The sequence below is a fragment of the Procambarus clarkii genome, chromosome 90 (genome assembly GCF_040958095.1).
Source record: "Procambarus clarkii isolate CNS0578487 chromosome 90, FALCON_Pclarkii_2.0, whole genome shotgun sequence".
Classification (NCBI taxonomy): Eukaryota; Metazoa; Arthropoda; class Malacostraca; order Decapoda; family Cambaridae; genus Procambarus; species Procambarus clarkii.
This window is the reverse complement of record NC_091239.1, coordinates 16998678-17023855: the sequence shown is the minus strand read 5'-3', so window position 1 is coordinate 17023855 and position 25178 is coordinate 16998678. Positions and strand designations below refer to the sequence as shown.

Below are 25178 nucleotides of genomic sequence, written 5' to 3'. Positions count from 1 at the left end.
CGTTCCAGAGGTTTTCTTTAAAAGGTCTTCGTGCAATACCCTGGCTTTCTCACAAATGATGGCCTCTGAAATGCTGTCATCTGCTAACTCCTTGTTGTGTATCCAAATTAATAAAAACGTTTCAACATTCTCAAGTGCTTGTGTTCCTTGTTTCGTGATTGTTGATATCCCTTTTGCCACTTAGCACTCATAATATTCTTTTTCTCAGCATATACAGTGCATGTCGTTGACATGGATTTGTTGTACTGCCTAGCTAGTTAACAACACGTTTATGATTTTCATGCTTACGAATGATCTCATTTTTCCTCTATGGTCATTCTCACGTGTTTTCTTGGCTTGAACCTTACCACTGGCTTACTTGGGACCCATGGTGAGAGATATAATAAAAAAAATTACAGTATGTTCAAATAGCCAAAAATACAAAAAAAATGTAATTCTTTGCAAAAAATTCAGACTCGATAGTCACTAGGCGGGAGGCACTGCTAAACTGAGAGGCGATCGCCGTGCCACCACGCACTAGGTCGGCCCATGCGTGGTGGCCTCGGGAAATCAACAAATTTCCCGAGGCAAAGCTCATAACTCGATTCAAATTTTCTGAAGAAATTGGGCTTGTAACCCGAAAAGTTTGTAAATAGGGGCATTCGTAAGCCGAGGTGTCACTGTACTTTCTAACCTCAGAATTGCTTTTAAATAAATGGATAGCGAAATACTAAAGAAATTGTTCACGACTTTTGTTAGATCAAAGCTGGAATATGCAGCGGTTGTATGGTGCCCATATCTTAATTAAGAAGCACAACAACAAACTGGAAAAGGTGCAAAGACATGCCACAAAGTGGCTCCCAGAACTGAAGGACAAGAGCTACGAGGAGAGGTTAGAGGCATTAAACATGCAAAAACTAGAAGATAGAAGAAAGTGGGGTGATATGATCACTACGTACAAAATAGTAAAGGGAAGCGATAAAATTGAGGGAAGAATTCCTGAGATTTGGAATTTCAAGACCAAGAGGTTGTTGCATTTAAACTAACTAAACAAAGCTGCCGAAGAAATATCAGAAAATTCACTTTTGCAAACAGGGGTAGACAATTGGAACAAGTTAGGTGAGAAGGTGGTGGCCAAAACCTTCAGTAATTTCAAAGCGTTATATGACAAAGAGTACTGGGAAGAGAGGACACGAGTGTAGCCTTCATCCTGTAACTACACAGGTAATTACACACGCAGCCTCAGCCTTGTGGCCGAGTGAACAACGCTCAGGGGTCGTAGTTCGAATGGCCCAGGATCGATTCCCATCTTAGGCGGAAACAAACAGGCAGTTTCTTTTACCTGATGCACCTGTTCACCTAGCAGTAAATAGGTACCTGGGAGTTAGACAGCTACTAGGGCGACTTGCACAGGGGATGTGTGAGAGTGTGTTTGGGAGAAATATATGTAGTAGACATAAGAGTGAAAAAATAGATTGGCTAGAAAGGCGGGGTCCAAAAACTAAATAGCTCGATTCTGCACACACAAATAGTAAATACCAACACACACACACATAATGTAATTTTTCCCTATTGAATTGAGTAGTTCTGGTAATAAACAAACCCTTTTTTTTCCCTTACAGAGAAGCCTATATCACCTACATCCAGCCAACACTGGAGGTAGAGGCACTTGAGCAAGAGATCCGTGTAATATGCAAGTTTGACCCTAATCAAGTGTTCACTGTTAAGTGGGTCGATGAGGAAGGCAAGTAGTCCCTTTTTCTCTGAATTTATCCTGGTCCTTTAGTTTTGCCTATTTGAATGCTTTCTTCTTCGGTATTTCTCCTATTAAAATGTAACTTTTTGTATAGTTTTTAAGTGTTTGTCGTCATGTAAACCGGCATGTGAACTCTTGTCCTGTAGAGATTATTTCAAAGTTATAAATTTAATGTACAGTATTATAAATTGTTGGTTTAAAATATAAAATGTGTATGCTGAAAACTTTTTCATTGAAGAATTAGGTTTTTTGTAAACAATTCTTGGGTACATTTAAATAGTTATAAATTTAATATTTTACATTATTTTCACTAATACATTGTATTAATGCACCTAGCCTATAGATCTACTCTCTCTCCATCATGGATAGAGAGTAGATAATAGCACTAATTATGTAGTCGATCCCAATCCACATTGGCAGATCTCTTCCCTGCGGACAGGTTGCTTAATCATCATCATGTCTTTAGACCTAAAGTATTTCCTATTTTTATTCCTTTTCCTTTCTATAATTTTCATTGTCTTTCAATCACTTAAAGCTCCTGTAAGTAGTAGGCATCCATCAGTCTCGGGAGACTATGGAGTTGCGCTCTGGTTGTCGGTCTGTAAAGTACTTGCTTATAATTCTTGAAATCCAATAACCCTTGGGAGCTGGTCGGCCGAGCGGACAGCACACTGGACTTGTGATCCTGGGTTCGATCCCAGGCGCCGGCGAGAAACAATGGGCAGAGTTTCTTTCACCCTATGCCCCCGTTACCTAGCAGTAAAATAGGTACCTGGGTGTTAGTCAGCTGTCACGGGCTGCTTCCTGGGGGTGGAGGCCTGGTCGAGGACCGGGCCGCGGGGACACTAAAGCCCCGAAATCATCTCAAGATAACCTTTGCATAATTTTACGACTATAACATTAATCGTGTCTTAACCCAACCTGCTATTCAACTACTATGTTAGTTCTGTCCCAGCTGCATCTTTCCTACATCTATCTGTTGTTTTATTCCAACGTCACGTTCCATGCTTTCTTTTTCAATTCAGAATTTGATGCGTTACAGTCCAGAAAGATTTTGTTGTGTTTAATTTTAAAGCTAAAGCAGAGCAATGATGGTACACTTGTTCTTAAGCTCGACAGTTTAAGTGTATATTAAGCTTGAATATCAAATTTGATATTGAAGTAATGCTCAAAGCATTTGTGTTAATTGTGTTTACACTCTTACAGGTGACCCTTGTACTATCTCGTCACAGCAGGAGCTGGACGAGGCGGTTCGTCTCTATGACCTCAACAAGGACTCTGAGCTAGCAATTCACGGTGAGTGGTTGTCGTTATCATAGGTAATGTGAATCTCCCGATAATTCCTACTTTTATACTGATGTACTGAACGAGCAGCTGAGTGTTATGCACAAGATAATATTAAGGGTAGTCATCAGATGCAACCACAGTTTATGGTACGGTTTAAAGGTGGGTGTGGCAGGGCTGGGTATAGTGAGGGTGTGGCAGGGTTGGGTATAGTGAGGGTGGGTGTGGCAGGGCTGGGTATAGTGAGGGTGTGGCAGGGCTAGGTATAGTGTTTTTTTTTTTTATCATTATTATTTTCTACCACAGACGTGGCCACACATTTACAATGCTAATCAGCATATATACATTTTCTTCTGTCCTCCATGGACAGGGTTAGAGATGTGTTAAACATATAGTTCAAGGGTTTATTGGACCAGCCAAGCACAGAAGGTGATTCAGTGCTTTTAAAATGCTAAGCTAACCTACATACGTAAATACATAGATACACAGATTTACGCATGCCCTACATAAAGTGTTCGATGTGTCTTTTACATAGTGTCATTAATATGCATTTACAAAGGTGAAATGTAATTCTGATAAGCTTCCATATATACTTTATACACATACACACATACGTACACATACATATATACACACACATGCATTCATATACATTTCTCTTTTACTCTGACAGGGTGAGTTAGCTCATAGAGAAACTAGTGTGCAATTAAGCACTTAATCACTGAAGGTGATTAAGGTGCAGTGAAGGTGTGTGGGGCAGGGCTGGGTATAGTGAGGGTGGGTGTGGCAGGGCTGGGTATAGTGAGGGTGGGTGTGGCAGGGCTGGGTATAGTGAGGGTGGGTGTGGCAGGGCTGGGTATAGTGAGGGAGGGTGTGGCAGGGCTGGGTATAGTGAGGGAGGGTGTGGCAGGGCTGGGTATAGTGAGGGTGGGTGTGGCAGGGCTGGGTATAGTGAGGGTGGGTGTGGCAGGGCTGGGTATAGTGAGGGTGGGTGTGGCAGGGCTGGGTATAGTGAGGGTGGGTGTGGCAGGGCTGGGTATAGTGAGGGTGGGTGTGGCAGGGCTGGGTATAGTGAGGGTGGGTGTGGCAGGGCTGGGTATAGTGAGGGTGGGTGTGGCAGGGCTGGGTATAGTGAGGGTGGGTGTGGCAGGGCTGGGTATAGTGAGGGTGGGTGTGGCAGGGCTGGGTATAGTGAGGGTGGGTGTGGCAGGGCTGGGTATAGTGAGGGTGGGTGTGGCAGGGCTGGGTATAGTGAGGGTGGGTGTGGCAGGGTTGGGTATAGTGAGGGAGGGTGTGGCAGGGCTGGGTATAGTGAGGGTGGGTGTGGCAGGGCTGGGTATAGTGAGGGTGGGTGTGGCAGGGCTGGGTATAGTGAGGGTGGGTGTGGCAGGGCTGGGTATAGTGAGGGAGGGTGTGGCAGGGCTGGGTATAGTGAGGGTGGGTGTGGCAGGGCTGGGTATAGTGAGGGAGGGTGTGGCAGGGCTGGGTATAGTGAGGGTGGGTGTGGCAGGGCTGGGTATAGTGAGGGAGGGTGTGGCAGGGCTGGGTATAGTGAGGGTGGGTGTGGCAGGGCTGGGTATAGTGAGGGTGGGTGTGGCAGGGCTGGGTATAGTGAGGGAGGGTGTGGCAGGGCTGGGTATAGTGAGGGTGGGTGTGGCAGGGCTGGGTATAGTGAGGGTGGGTGTGGCAGGGCTGGGTATAGTGAGGGTGTGGCAGGGCTGGGTATAGTGAGGGTGTGGCAGGGCTGGGTAAAGTGAGGGAGGGTGTGGCAGGGTTGGGTATAGTGAGGGTGGGTGTGGCAGGGCTGGGTATAGTGAGGGAGGGTGTGGCAGGGCTGGGTATAGTGAGGGTGGGTGTGGCAGGGCTGGGTATAGTGAGGGTGGGTGTGGCAGGGCTGGGTATAGTGAGGGTGGGTGTGGCAGGGCTGGGTATAGTGAGGGTGGGTGTGGCAGGGCTGGCTATAGTGAGGGTGGGTGTGGCAGGGCTGGGTATAGTGAGGGTGGGTGTGGCAGGGCTGGGTATAGTGAGGGTGGGTGTGGCAGGGCTGGGTATAGTGAGGGTGGGTGTGGCAGGGCTGGGTATAGTGAGGGTGGGTGTGGCAGGGCTGGGTATAGTGAGGGTGGGTGTGGCAGGGCTGGGTATAGTGAGGGTGGGTGTGGCAGGGCTGGGTATAGTGAGGGTGGGTGTGGCAGGGCTGGGTATAGTGAGGGTGGGTGTGGCAGGGCTGGGTATAGTGAGGGTGGGTGTGGCAGGGCTGGGTATAGTGAGGGTGGGTGTGGCAGGGCTGGGTATAGTGAGGGTGGGTGTGGCAGGGCTGGGTATAGTGAGGGAGGGTGTGGCAGGGCTGGGTATAGTGAGGGTGGGTGTGGCAGGGCTGGGTATAGTGAGGGTGGGTGTGGCAGGGCTGGGTATAGTGAGGGAGGGTGTGGCAGGGCTGGGTATAGTGAGGGAGGGTGTGGCAGGGCTGGGTATAGTGAGGGTGTGGCAGGGCTGGGTATAGTGAGGGAGGGTGTGGCAGGGTTGGGTATAGTGAGGGTGTGGCAGGGCTGGGTATAGTGAGGGAGGGTGTGGCAGGGTTGGGTATAGTGAGGGTGTGGCAGGGCTGGGTATAGTGAGGGAGGGTGTGGCAGGGTTGGGTATAGTGAGGGTGTGGCAGGGTTGGGTATAGTGAGGGTGGGTGTGGCAGGGCTGGGTATAGTGAGGGTGTGGCAGGGCTGGGTATAGTGAGGGAGGGTGTGGCAGGGCTGGGTATAGTGAGGGAGGGTGTGGCAGGGCTGGGTATAGTGAGGGTGGGTGTGGCAGGGCTGGGTATAGTGAGGGTGGGTGTGGCAGGGCTGGATATAGTGAGGGTGGGTGTGGCAGGACTGGATATAGTGAGGGTGTGGCAGGGCTGGGTATAGTGAGGGAGGGTGTGGCAGGGCTGGGTATAGTGAGGGAGGGTGGGGCAGGGCTGGGTATAGTGAGGGTGGGTGTGGCAGGGTTGGGTATAGTGAGGGTGGGTGTGGCAGGACTGGGTATAGTGAGGGTGTGGCAGGGCTGGGTATAGTGAGGGAGGGTGTGGCAGGGCTGGGTATAGTGAGGGAGGGTGTGGCAGGGCTGGGTATAGTGAGGGTGGGTGTGGCAGGGCTGGGTATAGTGAGGGAGGGTGTGGCAGGGCTGGGTATAGTGAGGGAGGGTGTGGCAGGGCTGGGTATAGTGAGGGTGGGTTTGGCAGGGCTGGGTATAGTGAGGGAGGGTGTGGCAGGGCTGGGTATAGTGAGGGAGGGTGTGGCAGGGCTGGGTATAGTGAGGGTGGGTGTGGCAGGGCTGGGTATAGTGAGGGAGGGTGTGGCAGGACTGGATATAGTGAGGGTGGGTGTGGCAGGGCTGGATATAGTGAGGGTGGGTGTGGCAGGACTGGATATAGTGAGGGAGGGTGTGGCAGGGCTGGGTGTAGTGAGGGTGGGTGTGGCAGGGCTGGGTGTAGTGAGGGAGGGTGTGGCAGGGCTGGGTATAGTTAGGGTGGGTGTGGCAGGGCTGGGTATAGTGAGGGTGGGTGTGGCAGGGCTGGGTATAGTGAGGGTGGGTGTGGCAGGGCTGGGTATAGTGAGGGTGGGTGTGGCAGGGCTGGGTATAGTGAGGGTGGGTGTGGCAGGGCTGGGTATAGTGAGGGTGGGTGTGGCAGGGCTGGGTATAGTGAGGGTGGGTGTGGCAGGGTTGGGTATAGTGAAGGTGGGTGTGGCAGGGCTGGGTGTAGTGAGGGTGGGTGTGGCAGGGCTGGGTATAGTGAGGGTGGGTGTGGCAGGGCTGGGTATAGTGAGGGAGGGTGGGGCAGGGCTGGGTATAGTGAGGGTGGGTGTGGCAGGGTTGGGTATAGTGAAGGTGGGTGTGGCAGGGTTGGGTATGTGGTATGCACGTAAGTGGTTGTTGGGTGAACAAATCCACAAGGGCCGTGACAAGGATTCGAAGTGGGATGCTCCCGGACGCAGGTTCGAATCCTCGTCACGGCCCTTATGGATTTGTTCATTTGATGCATCACGTTAGTGTGATCTCTGTGTGTGGTTTTTGGGTACTGAGTCTCCACCTGTGTCTCCTAATTCGCGTACCACCTCTGTTAAACAGTTTATCCTTATCTACCCTGTCAATTCCTTTGAGAATTGTGTAGGTAGTGATCATGTCTCCCCTACTCCTATGTCTTCCAGCGACGTGAGGTGCATTCCACAAGGCCTTTCCTCATAACTCATGCCTCTTAGTTCTGGGACTAGCCTAGTGGCATACCTCTGGACATTTTCCAGCTTGCAGGCGATGAGTCACAATAACGTGGCTAAAGTATGTTGACCAGACCACAGACTAGAAGGTGAAGGGACGACGACTTTTCGGTCCGTCCTGGACCATTCTCAAGTCGATTGTGAGAATGGTCACAATCGACTTGAGAATGGTCCAGGACGGACCGAAACGTCGTCGTCCCTTCACCTTCTATTGTGTGGTCTAGTCAACATTTTCCAGCTTGGTCTTGTGCTTGACAAGGTGCGGGAACGGACGCCCATATGTAGGCTGTGCGCGCTTGGCAGCCTGCCCTCTGATGTTGCTAGGTTCGGCTACTTCAATGGATGTGTTGAGTGATCAAACTCATCTCCCTCATCACGTGAGTGAGTTATCTTGAGATGATTTCGGGGCTTAGTGTGCCCGCGGCCCGGTCCTCGACCAGGCCTCATTTTTGTTACACACCCCCAGGAAGCAGCCCGTAACAGCTGTCTAACTCCCAGGTACCTATTTATTGCTAAGTAACAGCGGCATCAGGGTGAAAGAAACATTTTGCCCATTTGTCTCTGCCTTCACCGGGGATCGAACCCGGGACCTCGGGATTACGTATCCGAAGCGCCGTTCACCCAGCTGCCAGGCGAGTTAGCACAGGTTCTTGATGCTCTGTGTTAGTACGACCCCAGTGGATGTGTAGTCCTCGTTGTTGTTAAGTAGCACGGTCTATGGTGAGCCCGTAGTGGACTTACCTGGCACAGGAGCGGTGCCATCTGGTGGTGTAGTCCTCTTGGCTGGTTTCTTAAGTAGAGCAGCTCTTCCAATAAGCCCCCGACCGTCCAAATGGTTGGGTACCATTCCTTCCTCTCCGTCCTATCTCAAATTCTTAGCTCTCTCCAAATGTTATATAGTCGTAATGGCTTGGCGCGTTCCCCTGATAAGTCAGTCTCTCTCGATAAACAATACTCAATATACAATACTCTATCACTATAAGCTAGCTGCTTGATCTGCTGGCTTGCTGACTGAATGGCAGGCAGCAGTTCAGTCAGTAAGCTAGCTGCTTGAACTGCTGGCTTGCTGACTGAAGGGCAGGCAACAGTTCAGTCAGTAAGCTAGCTGCTTGAACTGCTGGCTTGCTGACTGAAGGGCAGGCGACAGTTGAGTCAGTAAGTTAGCTGCTTGAACTGCTGGCTTACTGACTGAAGGGCAGGCGACAGTTCAGTCAGTAAGTTAGCTGCTTGAACTGCTGGCTTACTGACTGAAGGGCAGGCGACAGTTCAGTCAGTAAGCTAGCTGCTTGAACTGCTGGCTTGCTGACTGAAGGGCAGGCAACAGTTCAGTCAGTAAGCTAGCTGCTTGAACTGCTGGCTTGCTGACTGAATGACAGGCGACAGTTCAGTCAGTAAGTTAGCTGCTTGAACTGCTGGCTTGCTGACTGAATGACAGGCGACAGTTCAGTCAGTAAGTTAGCTGCTTGAACTGCTGGCTTGCTGACTGAAGGGCAGGCAACAGTTCAGTCAGTAAGCTAGCTGCTTGAACTGCTGGCTTACTGACTGAATGACAGGCAACAGTTCAGTCAGTCAGTCAGCCCGCTAACAAATGAGGCAGTTTCTTTGCTCATTGAGTTGTAGTGTGGGATTGGGTGGTCAGCCAGTGTTAACAGGATTCAAACACGCATGTCTTTGCATCTACAATAGTGTGTGTGTGTGTGTGTGTACTGTTCGTGCGGGCTGGTGTGTGTGTGTGTGTTGTGGGGAGGCAGTGTGTGTGTGTTGGTGGCGGGTGGTGAAGGTCAGGTGGAGGCGGTGCGCGCACCTCTTGCTTGACCAAACTGAGCATCCAGTGGTATGGTGGTGTGCCTCTCGTGGCGGATGGTCTCTTGGGGGCGTCTGTGGTCCGTGTGTGTGTGCTCTTGGGGGCGTCTGTGGTCCCTGTGTGTGCTCTTGGGGGCGTCTGTGGTCCCTGTGTGTGCTCTTGGGGGCGTCTGTGGTCCCTGTGTGTGCTCTTGGGGGCGTCTGTGGTCCCTGTGTGTGCTCTTGGGGGCGTCTGTGGTCCCTGTGTGTGCTCTTGGGGGCGTCTATGGTCCCTGTGTGTGTGCTCTTGGGGGCGTCTATGGTCCCTGTGTGTGCTCTTGGGGGCGTCTATGGTCCCTGTGTGTGCTCTTGGGGGCGTCTATGGTCCCTGTGTGTGTGCTCTTGGGGGCGTCTATGGTCCCTGTGTGTGTGCTCTTGGGGGCGTCTATGGTCAGTGTGTGTGCTCTTGGGGGCGTCTATGGTCCCTGTGTGTGCTCTTGGGGGCATCTATGGTCCCTGTGTGTGTGCTCTTGGGGGCGTCTATGGTCCCTGTGTGTGTGCTCTTGGGGGCGTCTATGGTCCCTGTGTGTGTGCTCTTGGGGGCGTCTATGGTCAGTGTGTGTGCTCTTGGGGGCGTCTGTGGTCCCTGTGTGTGCTCTTGGGGGCGCCTGTGGTCCCTGTGTGTGCTCTTGGGGGCGTCTATGGTTCGTGTGTGTGCTCTTGGGGGCGTCTGTGGTCCCTGTGTGTGCTCTTGGGGGCGTCTGTGGTCCGTGTGTGTGCTCTTGGGGGCGTCTGTGGTCCCTGTGTGTGCTCTTGGGGGCGTCTATGGTCCGTGTGTGTGCTCTTGGGGGCGTCTATGGTCCGTGTGTGTGCTCTTGGGGGCGTCTATGGTCCGTGTGTGTGCTCTTGGGGGCGTCTATGGTCCGTGTGTGTGCTCTTGGGGGCGTCTATGGTCCCTGTGTGTGCTCTTGGGGGCGTCTATGGTCCGTGTGTGTTCTTGGGGGCGTCTATGGTCCGTGTGTGTGCTCTTGGGGGCGTCTATGGTCCGTGTGTGTGCTCTTGGGGGCGTCTATGGTCCGTATGTGTGCTCTTGGGGGCGTCTATGGTCCGTGTGTGTGCTCTTGGGGGCGTCTATGGTCCGTGTGTGTGCTCTTGGGGGCGTCTATGGTCCCTGTGTGTGCTCTTGGGGGCGTCTATGGTCCGTGTGTGTGCTCTTGGGGGCGTCTATGGTCCGTGTGTGTGCTCTTGGGGGCGTCTATGGTCCCTGTGTGTGCTCTTGGGGGCGTCTATGGTCCCTGTGTGTGTGCTCTTGGGGGCGTCTATGGTCCGTGTGTGTGCTCTTGGGAGCGTCTGTGGTCCCTGTGTGTGCTCTTGGGGGCCTCTGTGGTCCCTGTGTGTGCTCTTGGGGGCGACTGTGGTCCCTGTGTGTGTGCTCTTGGGGGCGTCTGTGGTCCCTGTGTGTGTGCTCTTGGGGGCGTCTGTGGTCCCTGTGTGTGCTCTTGGGGGCCTCTGTGGTCCCTGTGTGTGTGCTCTTGGGGGCCTCTGTGGTCCCTGTGTGTGTGCTCTTGGGGGCCTCTGTGGTCCCTGTGTGTGCTCTTGGGGGCGTCTGTGGTCCCTGTGTGTGCTCTTGGGGGCGTCTATGGTCCCTGTGTGTGCTCTTGGGGGCGTCTATGGTCCCTGTGTGTGCTCTTGGGGGTGTCTGTGGTCCCTGTGTGTGCTCTTGGGGGCGTCTGTGGTCCGTGTGTGTGCTCTTGGGGGCGTCTGTGGTCCGTGTGTGTGCTCTTGGGGGCGTCTGTGGTCCGTGTGTGTGCTCTTGGGGGCCTCTGTGGTCCCTGTGTGTGCTCTTGGGGGCCTCTGTGGTCCGTGTGTGTGCTCTTGGGGGCCTCTGTGGTCCCTGTGTGTGCTCTTGGGGGCCTCTGTGGTCCCTGTGTGTGTGCTCTTGGGGTACGGATGGTCCAAGCCTGGTTGTACTCACCTAGTTGTGCTTGCAGGGGTTGAGCTCTGTCTCTTTGGTCCCCCCTCTCAACCGTCAATCAACAGATGTACAGGTTCCTGAGCCTACTGGGCTCTATCATATCTACACTTGAAACTGTGTATGGAGTCAGCCTCCACCACATCACTGCCTAATGCATTCCACCTGTTAACTACTCTGACACTGAAAAAGTTCTTTCTAACGTCCCTGTGGCTCATGTGGGTACTCAGTCTCCACCGAGGGGCCTCGTAGCCTGGTGGATAGCGCGCAGGACTCGTAATTCTGTGGCTCGGGTTCGATTCCCGCACGAGGCAGAAACAAATGGGCAAAGTTTCTTTCACCCTGAATGCCCCTGTTACCTAGCAGTAAATAGGTACCTGGAAGTTAGTCAGCTGTCACGGGCTGCTTCCTGGGGGTGGAGGCCTGGTCGAGGACCGGGCCGCGGGGACACTAAAGCCCCGAAATCATCTCAAGATAACCTCTCAAGATAACCTGTGTCCCCTTGTTCCACCCGTGTTGTGGTCGTGGGGATGGTGTGGAACTGTGGCCGTGGGGATGGTGTGGAACTGTGGCCGTGGGGATGGTGTAAGATTGGGGATGGTGTGGGACTGTGGCCGTGGGGATGGTGTGGGACTGTGGCCGTGGAGATGGTGTAGGATTGGGGATGGTGTGGGACTGTGGCCGTGGGGATGGTGTGGGACTGTGGCCGTGTGGATGGTGTAGGATTGGGGATGGTGTGGGACTGTGGCCGTGGGGATGGTGTAGGATTGGGGATGGTGTGGGACTGTGGCCGTGGGGATGGTGTGGGACTGTGGCCGTGGGGATGGTGTGGGACTGTGGCCGTGGGGATGGTGTGGGACTGTGGCCGTGGGGATGGTGTGGGACTGTGGCCGTGGGGATGGTGTGGGACTGTGGCCGTGGGGATGGTGTGGGACTGTGGCCGTGGGGATGGTGTGGGACTGTGGCCGTGGGGATGGTGTGGGACTGTGGCCGTGGGGATGGTGTGGGACTGTGGCCGTGGGGATGGTGTGGGACTGTGGCCGTGGGGATGGTGTGGGACTGTGGCCGTGGGGATGGTGTGGGACTGTGACCGTGGGGATGGTGTGGGACTGTGGCCGTGGGGATGGTGTAGGATTGGGGATGGTGTGGGACTCTCCGTGGGGATGGTGTGGGACTCTCCGTGGGGATGGTGTGGGACTCTCCGTGGGGATGGTGTGGGACTCTCCGTGGGGATGGTGTGGGACTGTGGCCGTGGGGATGGTGTGGGACTGTGGCCGTGGGGATGGTGTGGGACTCTCCGTGGGGATGGTGTGGGACTCTCCGTGGGGATGGTGTGGCGCCCTTGTCCTTGACAACCATTTGATCCAACAGTTGGATATAGGCACTACTCTGGGGACTTCAGACCAGTAGAACAGGAAATAAAACATTCGCTTAAGTGAGATAATAAACAGAGCTAAAACCACCTTAGGCCAACTGGGAGGATTTGGTAACCTTGTCACGTACCACTACATACCTTAAAGGAGACCAGCATGCTAAAACTTCATGCACTGCAAGACACGGTCGCGGGCCGCTCCAAGCAACAGCCTGGTGGACCAAGTTATCACAAGTCGAGCCTGGCCTCGGGCCGGGCTTGGGGTGTAGAACAACTCCCAGAACCCCATCAACCAGGTATATGTGGGCCTGCGGGCCGCTCCAAGCAACAGCCTGGTGGACCAAACTCTCACAAGTCGAGCCTGGCCTCGGGCCGGGCTTGGGGTGTAGAACAACTCCCAGAACCCCATCAACCAGGTATATGTGGGCCTGCGGGCCGCTCCAAGCAACAGCCTGGTGGACCAAGTTATCACAAGTCAAGCCTGGCCTCGGGCCGGGCTTGGGCAGTAGAACAACTCCCAGAACCCCATCAACCAGGTATATGTGGGCCTGCGGGCCGCTCCAAGCAACAGCCTGGTGGACCAAACTCTCACAAGTCAGGCCTGGCCTCGGGCCGGGCTTGGGGAGTAGAACAACTCCCAGAACCCCATCAACCAGGTATATGTGGGCCTGCGGGCCGCTCCAAGCAACAGCCTGGTGGACCAAACTCTCACAAGTCAAGCCTGGCCTCGGGCCGGGCTTGGGGAGTAGAACAACTCCCAGAACCCCATCAACCAGGTATATGTGGGCCTGCGGGCCGCTCCAAGCAACAGCCTGGTGGACCAAACTCTCACAAGTCAAGCCTGGCCTCGGGCCGGGCTTGGGGAGTAGAACAGCTCCCAGAACCCCATCAACCAGGTATATGTGGGCCTGCGGGCCGCTCCAAGCAACAGCCTGGTGGACCAAACTCTCACAAGTCAAGCCTGGCCTCGGGCCGGGCTTGGGGTGTAGAACTCCCAGAACCCCATCAACCAGGTATCGTGTCAGCAAGGCGGTCACTCCACCTGCTATCTTAACTCACTATAGCGTGGAGTGGGGTGGTGGGCGTGGTGCGGGGACTAGCAAGGGTGGTGGGCGGGGGATGGGTGTGGGCGTGGAGCGGGGAGCAGCAAGGGTGGTGGGCGTGGTGGTTGCGGAACAAGTGTCGCACGCTGAAGCAGTGAGGACCCAACGATGAAGACAGCGAGCCAAGCGAAACCCAGATTCCGACCCACCCTTTAGCCCCTTCCGGCCCACCACCTGCCTTCCATTCCTCTCTCCTGTCCCCTTTCTTCCATTCCTCGACCTCCAATCCCCTTCCTTCCATTCCTCCCTCCTCTCCCCTTTCTTCCATTCCTCCCTCTCCTCGACCCGTCCTTTCCCTCCAAATTCAAATAATTCATAAATGTGTGTGTTTAGTAGATGTATAGCTGGGTTAGTTTACAAGTTTACGGTGAATTAATGACCTAAGAGAAAGTGATAGCAACCAAATCTGAATATCTTGTCACTCTTGCTCCACCATTTCCCTCCCCGCGCCTCGCGTACGGAACCTCCGTGTCCTATTCCACTTAATAACAAAAGTAATAAATCAAAATATAACCCCTACTTTTCTAATGTATTCTAGCTGATAAATCTACAATTGGTAAAGTAGGTAGATGATTAAGAGGGCCGTAAGGCTCAAGAGCACGCAAGAGACGACAGCACAGTGGACCTAATATTACGCTACGTTTATGGAGACAATAACATGCATCTCACAAGGCTATGAGGTGCTAACATTAGCACCTCTTGGTGCTAATGTTAGCGTGGCCTGGTTGGCGGGAATTGCACAACCTCGCCCTTCCTTCCCAGAAAGCTGAGGAGCCTCTTGATTTATGCAAGGAGGGTCTCTTGAATGCTGTGGGGATCTACTCGCATTCCCGAATCCCCAAGTCAATTCCTGGCCGGGACAGAAGCGGTTGGGCACGTTTTCTTTCACCTAATGCAGTAAATAGTTAGCCAGGGGTTAATCTACAGTTATGGGGTCGATAGTTTGATCTTGTCGGGGACTTCGGTATAAGCATAAAATACATATATACACAGACTGCCTGTCCCCGACACAATTAATTATTACGACTATATTACACAAGTTAGTTCCCATGAAGCCATTGTGTGTTACCTTGGAGTGCTGGCCTATTAACCTTCTTCCATGGAGGACAAGAAAATGTATATATGCTGGTTAGCATTGTAAATGTCTGGCCACGTCTGTGGTAGAAAATAATAATAAACAAAACTTGTTCCACATCATTACAACTCGTATGGTAAAACGTGTGTGTGTGCGTGCGCGTGCGCTGGGTGGTTGTAATGTATCGCGTAATGTGATAACTATATACACACTCCCCCCTACTTGGGTGCCTGAATGGTGTATACATGTATACACCATTCAGTGTATACTAATACCAGTACATGTATACATGTATACATGCACTGGTATGGCTTGGCCCTCAGCTCCAGGTGTGTGTCAGGAGGCACTCATTGTCATGTGTTGTATGTCTTCCTTGATCACCTCTGTGTGTGTGTGTGTGTGTGTGTGTGTGTGTTGAGTACATCTACACATGAGCCAAACCCAACCTTCCTGGAATCTTAACCCGGTCCCTCCCTACAACCACCTCAACCTCCAGCTGTTGTGCACTCTCCAATCACTTGGGCTGGACGGTAGAGCGACGGTCTCGCTTCATGCAGGTCGGCGTTCAATCCCCGACCGTCCACAAGTGTTTGGGTACCATTCCTTCTCCCCCGTCCCATCCTAGTAATTCATCTTGTGTACTCGCTGACACGGTAAGCTTCAGCTCATCGGCCCCACCTTTCACATGCCACTCGGCTATTGCTGTTCTTCCCGGCCATCTTCTTTATCATCAACCTCCTCTTGAGAAAATCCACACTAGCTGTGATAAGGATTCGAACCTATGGACTTGGTATTTCCCAGACGCACGCTCTAAACATCTTCTCTTGCCCAGCATGGTGAGGACCAACTAGGTATCTATCTTTAGTCCTAGGTCAGGGGAAGGGGGGTCCACACCGGGGCTGCATATTCAAGTTGTGGTACAACGTAGGTGGTGTACAATGTCGTGGGGACTTGCTTGCATGTTCAGTTGCTTGCATGTTCAGTTGCTTGCAGGATGCATGGCTGGCAGCCAACTTTACGTTTGGGTCATTGTTGATATCCTCTTAATATGCGCTTCTGTTGACCTGGTTATGACACAAGGAGAGAGCATGCTTCAGTCTACATGGTACTCTACAGTGGATACTCACCTGGGGCCAGATTCACGAAAGCAGTTACGCAAACACTTACGAACCTGTACATCTTGTCTCAATCTTTGGCGGCTTTGTTTCCAATTATTAAACAGTTAATGAGCTCCGAAGCACCAGGAGGCTGTTTATAACAATAACAACAGTTGATTGGCAAGTTTTACTGCTTGTAAACTGTTTAATAAATGTAACCAAAGCCGTCAAAGATTGAGGAAAGATGTACACGTTCGTAAGTGCTTCGTGAATCTGGCCCCTGGTGTCTCCCTTCCTTGTACGGCATGGTCACCAGCAGCACCAGCAGGTCACCAGCAGGTCACCGGCATGGTCACCAGCAGGTCCAGCGTGGCACTCATACAGGTGTTGAGTGAAGATGTTTTTAGTGATGTAGCGCATACACCGGTGTAGTGAATATTATATACTGTGATGGCGAAGTGAATATTATATACTGTGATGGCGATGACAACGGTACAGATGCGTCAGTGATCAACCACCCGTGTTGAGGTGTTCCCGTAGCGTCGATGGCGAGTGCTAAGTCGTCTTGTTGACGGGAACTAAGTGTTCTGGGGACACTCTGGGGACCTCCAGTGTCCGCCAGACTCGGCGAGTGCTTCACTGTCTCCAGAATGAACTACGATGCTCCGTCACATCTCAAGGACTCGCAGATCTTCACACAGGCCAGGATGGTGCTGTCTCAGCTCTGCTCAGGTGAGGCTGGTAATGGTTTATCGTGTGTGTGTGTGTGTGTGTGTGTGTGTGTGTGTGTGTGTACTCACCTATTTGTGCTTGCGGGGGTTGAGCTCTGGTTCTTTGACAGTTGAGAGGCGGGACCAATCAACTGGTGCCCGTGTGTGTGTGTGTGTGTGTGTGTGTGTGTGTGTGTGTGTGTGTGTGTGTGTGTGTGTACTCCCCTACTTGTACTCGCCTAGTTATGTTTGCGGGGGTTGAGCTTTGGCTCTTTGGTCACGCCTCTCAACCGTCAAACACACACACACACACACACGTACGTACATATGTACGTACGTTACAAAAGTTAGAGCAACAAGCAGGAGTAAAGGGTAAGGTGCTCCAGTTGATAAGGGAGTATCTAAGCAACAGAAAACAGCTAGTAACTATGAGGGGGAGACATCGGAGTGGCGAGATGTCACCAGCGGAGTCCCACAGGGCTCTGTACTTGGACCCATCCTGTTTCTAATATATGTAAACGATCTTTCGGACGGTATAGACTCATTCCTCTCAATGTTTGCTGATGATGCAAACATTATGAGAATAATGAAGACAGTTGAAAATACAGAGATTACAGGACGATCTGGCGAACTGGAGGAATGGTCTAAAAAATGGCTACTAAAGTTCAACTCAGAAAAGTGTAAAGTAATGAAATTAGGCGAAGGGAGCAGGAGGCTGAACAATACAAGGTACCATCTGGGAGGTGATATCCTGCAAGAGTCAAATAGAGAGTAAGATGTTGGGGTTGATATCACACCGAACCTGTCCTCAGAGACCTACATCTAAAGGATATCATCAGCGGCATATTCTAGATTGGCCATCATAAGAACAGTCTTTAGAAACTTGTGTAAGGAATCGTTCAGGACCCTGTATACCACTTATGTCAGACCAATCTTGGAATATGCAGTTCCAGCCTGGAGTTCATATCTAGTTAAACACAAGTCAAGGTTAGAGAAGATTCAGAGGTATGCCACCAGGCTCGTCCCGGAACTGAGAGGAATGAGCTACGAGGAAAGGCTAAAGGAGCTGAACCTCACATCCCTGGAAAACAGCAGAGTAAGGGGAGACATGATAACCACCTACAAAATTCTCAGGGGAATTGACAGGGTGGACAAAGACAAACACTTTAGTACGGGTGGGACACGAACAAGGGGACACAGGTGGAAACCGAGTACCCAGATGAGCTACAGAGACGTTAGAAAGAATTTCTAATGTCTTGAAAGTGTGTCTTTTTTCAGAGTAGTTAACCGGTGGAATGCATTAGTAAGTGATGTGGTGGAGGCTGACTCCATACACAGTTTCAAGTGTAGATATGATAGAGCCCAGTAGGCTCAGGAACCCGTACACCAGTTGATTGACAGTTGAGAGGCGGGACCAAAGAGCCAGAGCTCAACCCCCCCCCCCGAAGCACAACTAGACGAGTACACAATGAATGAATGAAGGCACATGTTGGCATTTGTGTGTCATGATGATAGTGAAGATATGGAAGGGCTAATACAGTGGTTGTCTGTCACTACCCACTCTCCCTCCCTCCCTCCCTCCCTCCCTCTTCCTCTACACTCACATTCCATCCTGGTCACTCTCCCTCCCTCCCACTCTCCCTCCTTCTCTCCCTCTTCCTCTACACTCACATTCCATCCTGGTCACTCTCCCTCCCTCCTTCTCTCCCTCTTCCTGTACACTCTCATTCCATCCTGGTCACTCCCTCCCCCCACCTCTGCACACTAAAGTTGTACAACCGTTGATTTAAGATTAAGAGGCAGGTCCCATGAGCTGTAGGTCATCCCCATAATCAGAGGTAGGCGAGTGCGTGCGTACATTTACCCAATCTTGTGATTGGAGACATGATTAGAACTCGTTGACAATCGCGAGAAGCTACACAGATGCTCCCCGGATCTAAAAATTCCGTTGCCAGGTTCACGAAGCAGTTACGCAAGCACTTACGAACGTGTTCATCTTTTCTCAATCTTTGGCGGCTTTGTTTACAATTATTAAACAGTTAATGAGCTCCGAAGCACCAGGAGGCTGTTTATAACAATAACAACAGTTGATTGGCAAGTTTTCATGCTTGTAAACTGTTTAATAAATGTAACCAAAGCCGTCAAAGATCGAGGAAAGATGTACACGGTCGTAAGTGCTTGCGTAGCTACTTCGTGAATCTGGCTCCTGAACTGTTAAGAAAATAATATTAAGAGGCACTACGAGAGAAGTGATATAATCACCATGCATAAAATAATTGTGGGTGTCAATAACATTGATGATTGGGAATTGTACCTGGATGGGGTTCTGGGAGTTGTTCTACTCCCCAAGCCCGGCCCGAGGCCAGGCTTGACTTGTGAGAGTTTGGTCCACCAGGCTGTTGCTTGGAGCGGCCCGCAGGCCCACATATACCTGGTTGATGGGGTTCTGGGAGTTGTTCTACTGCCCAAGCCCGGCCCGAGGCCAGGCTTGACTTGTGAGAGTTTGGTCCACCAGGCTGTTGCTTGGAGCGGCCCGCAGGCCCACATATACCTGGTTGATGGGGTTCTGGGAGTTGTTCTACTCCCCAAGCCCGGCCCGAGGCCAGGCTTGACTTGTGAGAGTTTGGTCCACCAGGCTGTTGCTTGGAGCGGCCCGCAGGCCCACATATACCTGGTTGATGGGGTTCTGGGAGTTGTTCTACTGCCCAAGCCCGGCCCGAGGCCAGGCTTGACTTGTGAGAGTTTGGTCCACCAGGCTGTTGCTTGGAGCGGCCCGCAGGCCCACATATACCTGGTTGATGGGGTTCTGGGAGTTGTTCTACTGCCCAAGCCCGGCCCGAGGCCAGGCTTGACTTGTGAGAGTTTGGTCCACCAGGCTGTTGCTTGGAGCGGCCCGCTGGCCCACCACAGCCCGGTTGGTCCGGCACTCCTTAGAGAAGAGTATTTAGTTTTCGCTTGAAGATGTCCACGGTTGTTGCAGCATCTTGAAACCGGCTACAATGGATATTATGGACACGCGTTCGGGTTACGAAAACATGGGTGTTACAATGGCGTCCCTTGTGTACTGTGCTGGTCGCTCCTCCGTCCTCGCTCCTCGCCTCTGCTGACGACTGTGTTCTCTTTTAAAGATGTCTGTGGAAGCATACAGTGTCCTAGGTTTGTTTCTTCATCTAATGATGTGTGGTTCGGTCATCAAGTAGTCATTCAATCACATTTTCAAGAGAAAACTGGGTAGTTTCCATTGTCGAGCGACGGGTTGTTGACAACCTTACTGCTCTTGTAGTTAAAGGTAGCTCATTAATTACCTCACCTTTACCTTCTACCAAATCCCATTTTTTGTTTTTTTATTAAGAGGTCAACTCCTTTATTTTTTCTGGCCTTGTGATCTGGTGGTCGCTGGGGGACACTTGGAGATTATTGGTACTCGCTTATTTGTGCTTGCGGGGGTTGAGCTCTGGCTCTATGGTCCCGCCTCTCAACTGTCAATCAACAGGTGTACAGGTTCCTGAGCCTATTGGGCTCTATCATATCTATACTTGAAACTGTGTATGGAGTCAGCCTCCACCACATCACTGCCTAATGCATTCCACCTGTTAACTACTCTGACACTGAAAAAGTTCCCTCTAACGTCTCTGTGGCTCATGTGGGTACTCAGTTTCCACCTGTGTCCCCTTGTTCGTGTTCCGCCCGTGTTAAACAGTTTAACCTTATCTACCCTGTCAATGTGTGTGTGTTCATACTAGAGTGAGTTAGTCGTGGAACAATTCAATTCAAGTTCTTTCTTTTTTATGCACCCCATACCCATCCCAGAGGCGGTGGTGTAAGGGGTTACAGAGGCACATAATGGGTTCAGGAACTGTACCCTCTAGTTCGTTTAGCTAAGCAAATAACCATCTTTTGACGCTAGTTACACAATTATTAACGTTATATATACATTATTTTTAGGGGCCTCGTAGCCTGGTGGATAGCGCGCAGGACTCGTAATTCTGTGGCGCGGGTTCGATTCCCGCACGAGGCAGAAACAAATGGGCAAAGTTTCTTTCACCCTGAATGCCCCTGTTACCTAGCAGTAAATAGGTACCTGGGAGTTAGTCAGCTGTCACGGGCTGCTTCCTGGGGGTGGAGGCCTGGTCGAGGACCGGGCCGCGGGGACACTAAAAAAAAGCCCCGAAATCATCTCAAGATAACCTCAAGATAACATGTAGGAGGAGACCAGTTCTGCATGACCCGTACTCCCGACAAATACCTTGAATATTGTTAAAGTGTGTCCAGTATGTAGTCATAAATTATATAAATAGTGCAGTTTGGGTGCACTCTGTCTGATGGCTCGGTTATTTAAAGTAAAACTCTGGCCAGTATCTTGAGGTTATCTTGAGATGATTTCAGGGCTTTAGTGTCCCCGCGGCCCGGTCCTCGACCAGGCCTCCACCCCCAGAAAGCAGCCCGTGACAGCTGGCTAACACCCAGGTACCTATTTTACTGCTAGGTAACAGGGGCATAGGGTGAAAGAAACTCTGCCCATTGTTTCTCGCCGGCGCCCGGGATCGAACCCGGGACCACAGAATCACAAGTCCAGTGTGCTGTCCGCTCGGCCGACCGGCTCCCTCTTCAGTCTATAGTCTTCAGTCAGTATAGTCTTCATCTTTTCTATAATGTCACATTTACAAGACTTGATACACACAGAAATCACAATAGCGTGATGCATCAAATGAACAAATCGACAAGACTATGTCGTAGCTCAGTCGATTAAGGCAGCATCTGGAAATGCTCCCGGACGTAGGTTCGAATCCTCGTCACGGCCCTTATGGATTTGTTCAAGACTTGATAATTTTATTTTGTTTTATTTATATACACACAAGAGTTGTTATATTCTTGTACAGCCACTAGTACCCATAGCGTTTCGGGCAAGTTATTAATCATAATTTTCTCCGGAATACGACTCGCCAAATAGTTTTAACAACCAGCTACCCATTCACTGCTGGGTGAACATGGGTTAAGGATTGGCGCCAAGTCAATCCTCCTCGGCCAGTATACGAACCCAGGCCAAAGGGCTCGCGAAACGCCAGGCGAGTGTGTTACCACTTTGCCACGGGGTTCGATCCCGGGCACCGGCGAGAAACAATGGGCAGAGTATCTTTCACCCCATGCCCCTGTTACCTAGCAGTAAAATAGGTACCTGGGTGTTAGTCAGCTGTCACGGGCTGCTTCCTGGGGGTGGAGGCCTGGTCGAGGACCGGGCCGCGGGGACACTAAAGCCCCGAAATCATCTCAAGATAACCAAAACCGTCAAAGATTGAGGAAAGATATCCACGTTCGTAAGTGCTTGCGTAACCGCTTCGTGAATCCGGGTCCAGGCTGGGATAACTGGGAGAACACTGAACTGGGTAAGGGAGTATCTGAAGGGCAGAAACTAAAGAGTCACACTGAGAGAAAAGGTTTGGAGCTGGAGGAATGTAACAAGAGGGGTCCCACAAGGCTCTCTCCTGGGACCGCTGCTGTTGCTAACTTGTGTGAACTACCTGTCACAGGGAGTGAACTCTCAGACGTGTCAATGGTTGCAGCTGATGCAAAGCTGATGACGAACGTTGTAAGGTATCAGAAGAATGGAGAAAAATGAGAAAGTTTATAGTGAGAGAAAATGGGTTAGAGTAGATAAAGGTGAGAGGTTGGGTAGGAGGAGGTAGAAGACTAATAGTAGAAGTACTAGAAGGAAGGAAGAGGGACGGGGGATCTGGGAAAGAAGAAAAGTTTGGGGGGGGGAGGTAGGAAGAAAGGAGGACTGTCACTATCCATTCAAAAGTTATTTATAAGACAAGGAATGGGACTTGTCTGTCCATCAATATTAACTGATAGCATCACTTAACAACTGTAAGCATATTAATCATATAGTCAAGAATCTTTAACTCATAATCTTTAGCCAGTCAACTTCAGTGTTCTTCACTCTAGCTTTCACCATATCATCTCAGATCTATGGGTCAGAATTAAAGACAATTAAAACAAGTTAATTATTAATTTGTGTGTATATAAATATTCAGGGAAATTCACAATTATATGGATATCATAATTGAACCTTTCCCCTTGACTTTCAAGTATGAACATTAATTCAGAATTTGAGTCGCCACAGAAGACATTGAGAGCAGCTACGGTTGACTGCCCCTGAAAATCAGCCAACACACAAGTTGGTAAACATAATACACGCCGGCCTCTCAATCTCACTCGCCAGTCTCTGATTACAAGATGGTTAGCAAGGAAGGGGCGATATGGCTGCCGGACGGTGTGTCCTGACAGGTCTGTGTAGATGTAGTCTGAGCTACTGGAACACAGAGAGTTTAGTTTAGTTCATTTATTATGCACCCCATACCCATCTTGTGGGCGGTAGTGGAAAGGGTTACAGAGGCACATAATGGGCTCAGGGACTGAACCCCACAATTCGAGAGAGAGGGAGAGGGGGGGAGGCCTCGCTACATTAGAGAGGTTCCAGTTATTTCTATCTTTATCTCTCTCTCTCTTTCTCTCCTCCCCCCCCCCCCCCCGCCCCCTTCGGTGTGTACGCGCGCCTTTCTAACGAATCTATTTTTCCGGTTTTCCACAATATATATTTCACACACCTAGGAAGCAGCCCGTAGCAGCTGTCTAACTCCCAGGTACCTATTTACTGCTAGGTGAACAGGGGGCACCAGGGTGAAAGAAACTCTGCCCATTTGTTTCCACCTCCGCCGGGACTCGAACCCGGGTCATTAGGAATACGACCCCCCCAAGCGCTGTCCACCCGGCTGTGGGACCTCTCCCCCCCCCCCTCCTGAGGGGTGAGCCATGTGTGTACAATTGTTCTGGTATTTAAGGGGGAACCAGGAGCTAAACTCCGCCTACCAAGATAGCCTCTGGCCATCTCTCTACCTATACAGTGGCTCGTTTGATGGAAAGAACACAGCCATCCGTCCGCGATTGTCAGCTCAGCAGAGCGAGGTCACCTGATACAACCTGACCCCTGATCAACTTCACCTCTGATCAACCTGACCCCTGATCAACTTGACCTATGATCAACCTGACCTCTGATCAACTTGACCTCTGATCAACTTGACCTCTGATCAACCTGACCTCTGATCAACCTGACCTCTGATCAACCTGACCTCTGATCAACCTGACCTCTGATCAACCTGACCCCTGATCAACCTGACCCCTGATCAACTTGACCTCTGATCAACTTGACCTCTGATCAACTTGACCTCTGATCAACCTGACCTCTGCTCAACCTGACCTCTGATCAACTTGACCTCTGATCAACCTGACCCCTGATCAACCTGACCTCTGATCAACCTGTGACAATACTCGAAAGGTGTGACTTGAAGTGGCTAATGGCCGACAGCCTGGCGCCGTCACTATGCTGTGAACTGACTCTAGTTGTATGTGAAATATTAAATGCAATCATTTATGAGGAGGCCTGGTCGAGGACCGGGCCACGGGGACGATAAGCCCCGAAAACACCAAGTTAACCTCAAGGTAAGGTTTTACAACGTGAAAACAGATGAGGACGGCAGAAAGTTACAGGAGGACCTTAACAAACTCCAGGAGTTGTCAGATAAATGGTTGCTAGAGTTCAATCCCAACAAGTGTAAAGTAATGAAGATGGTAAAGGGAGAAAGTAGATCAAAAGGCACCCGTATCATACGAGGAAGGCAGCTACAAGAATCAGGGAGAGAAGGATCTGGGAGTAGACATAATTCCAACACTCACACCGGAGGGGACACACAAACAGGATAACATCGGCAGCATATGAGACGCTGACAAATATATGATCATCGTTTAGGAACCTGAATCAGGACTCCTACATATCAATCTACATGATATTGGTTAGACTAATACTGGAGGTTATCTTGAGGTTATCTTGAGATGATTTCGGGGCTTTTCAGTGTCCCCGCGGCCCGGTCCTCGACCAGGCCTCCACCCCCAGGAAACAGCCCGTGACAGCTGACTAACACCCAGGTACCTATTTTACTGCTAGGTAACAGGGGCATAGGGTGAAAGAAACTCTGCCCATTGTTTCTCGCCGGCGCCTGGGATCGAACCCAGGACCACAGGATCACAAGTCCAGCGTGCTGTCCGCTCGGCCGACCGGCTCCCAAACGGAATCCACATCACCGGCATGGAACCCGCACCTTGTGAAGCATAAAGCCAAAATTTATAAATTACGAAGATTTGCAACAAGACCGCCGCACCGAATGAAAAAAAGAACGTGTCTACGACATTCAACAGTTCTTTAAGTGCTTGGAATACTCCCACCCCAGCAGCGAGTGTCAACATCCCATCCTGAGGTGCAACATCTGCGCCCAGAACCACGTGCTGCCTGCTCTGCGATGGCGACCATCCAGCGAGCTCCCACCGCTGCCCACGAAGACAAGAGGTTATCAAACAAATGGATGAGTCCCGGAGAGCCGAACCAGTCGCCTTAGCCGTCGATGCCACCACCACCACCTCCAACACCCGCCAGCCAGCCAGTGGCCCTTCCCGCCTTGCCAAGAGGCGCCTCCATCCACCAGGCATCCCAACCTACCCACTGGGGCAGCACCGGTATATCAGCTCCTGCTTCAAGAACCCTCACGGCCTGAGAGGGAATAGTTCCAGGCCTCATCAGGCTCGCTGAGAGACTTGCTGGGTCAAACAATCACCGGTTCGTTAAGATACTCAACTCGCTGTATGTTGCCAACGGCCTAGACACCATCGCCGCCCCAGAAGTACTTCCTGCCTCAACAACAACGACCTCAACCCAGACCCTGACACCATCCACAGCACCTGATGATCGC

General features: G+C 51.3%; 1 protein-coding gene across 3 annotated transcripts in view; it reads left to right on the top strand.

Moving 5' to 3' along the window:
* The window catches only part of aPKC (protein kinase C iota type), a 201976-nt gene that overhangs the window by 9508 nt on the left and 167290 nt on the right, over positions 1-25178 (top strand). For 2 of the 3 annotated variants that reach the window (XM_069318404.1, XM_069318405.1), the window contains exons 2-3: positions 1602-1723; positions 2942-3031. In XM_069318404.1, the coding sequence (XP_069174505.1) occupies positions 1602-1723; positions 2942-3031 (212 nt within the window). Of the gene's footprint in view, positions 1-1601; positions 1724-2941; positions 3032-15940; positions 16400-25178 lie in introns of those variants that run through there. The other variant, XM_069318406.1, reaches the window with a different exon arrangement.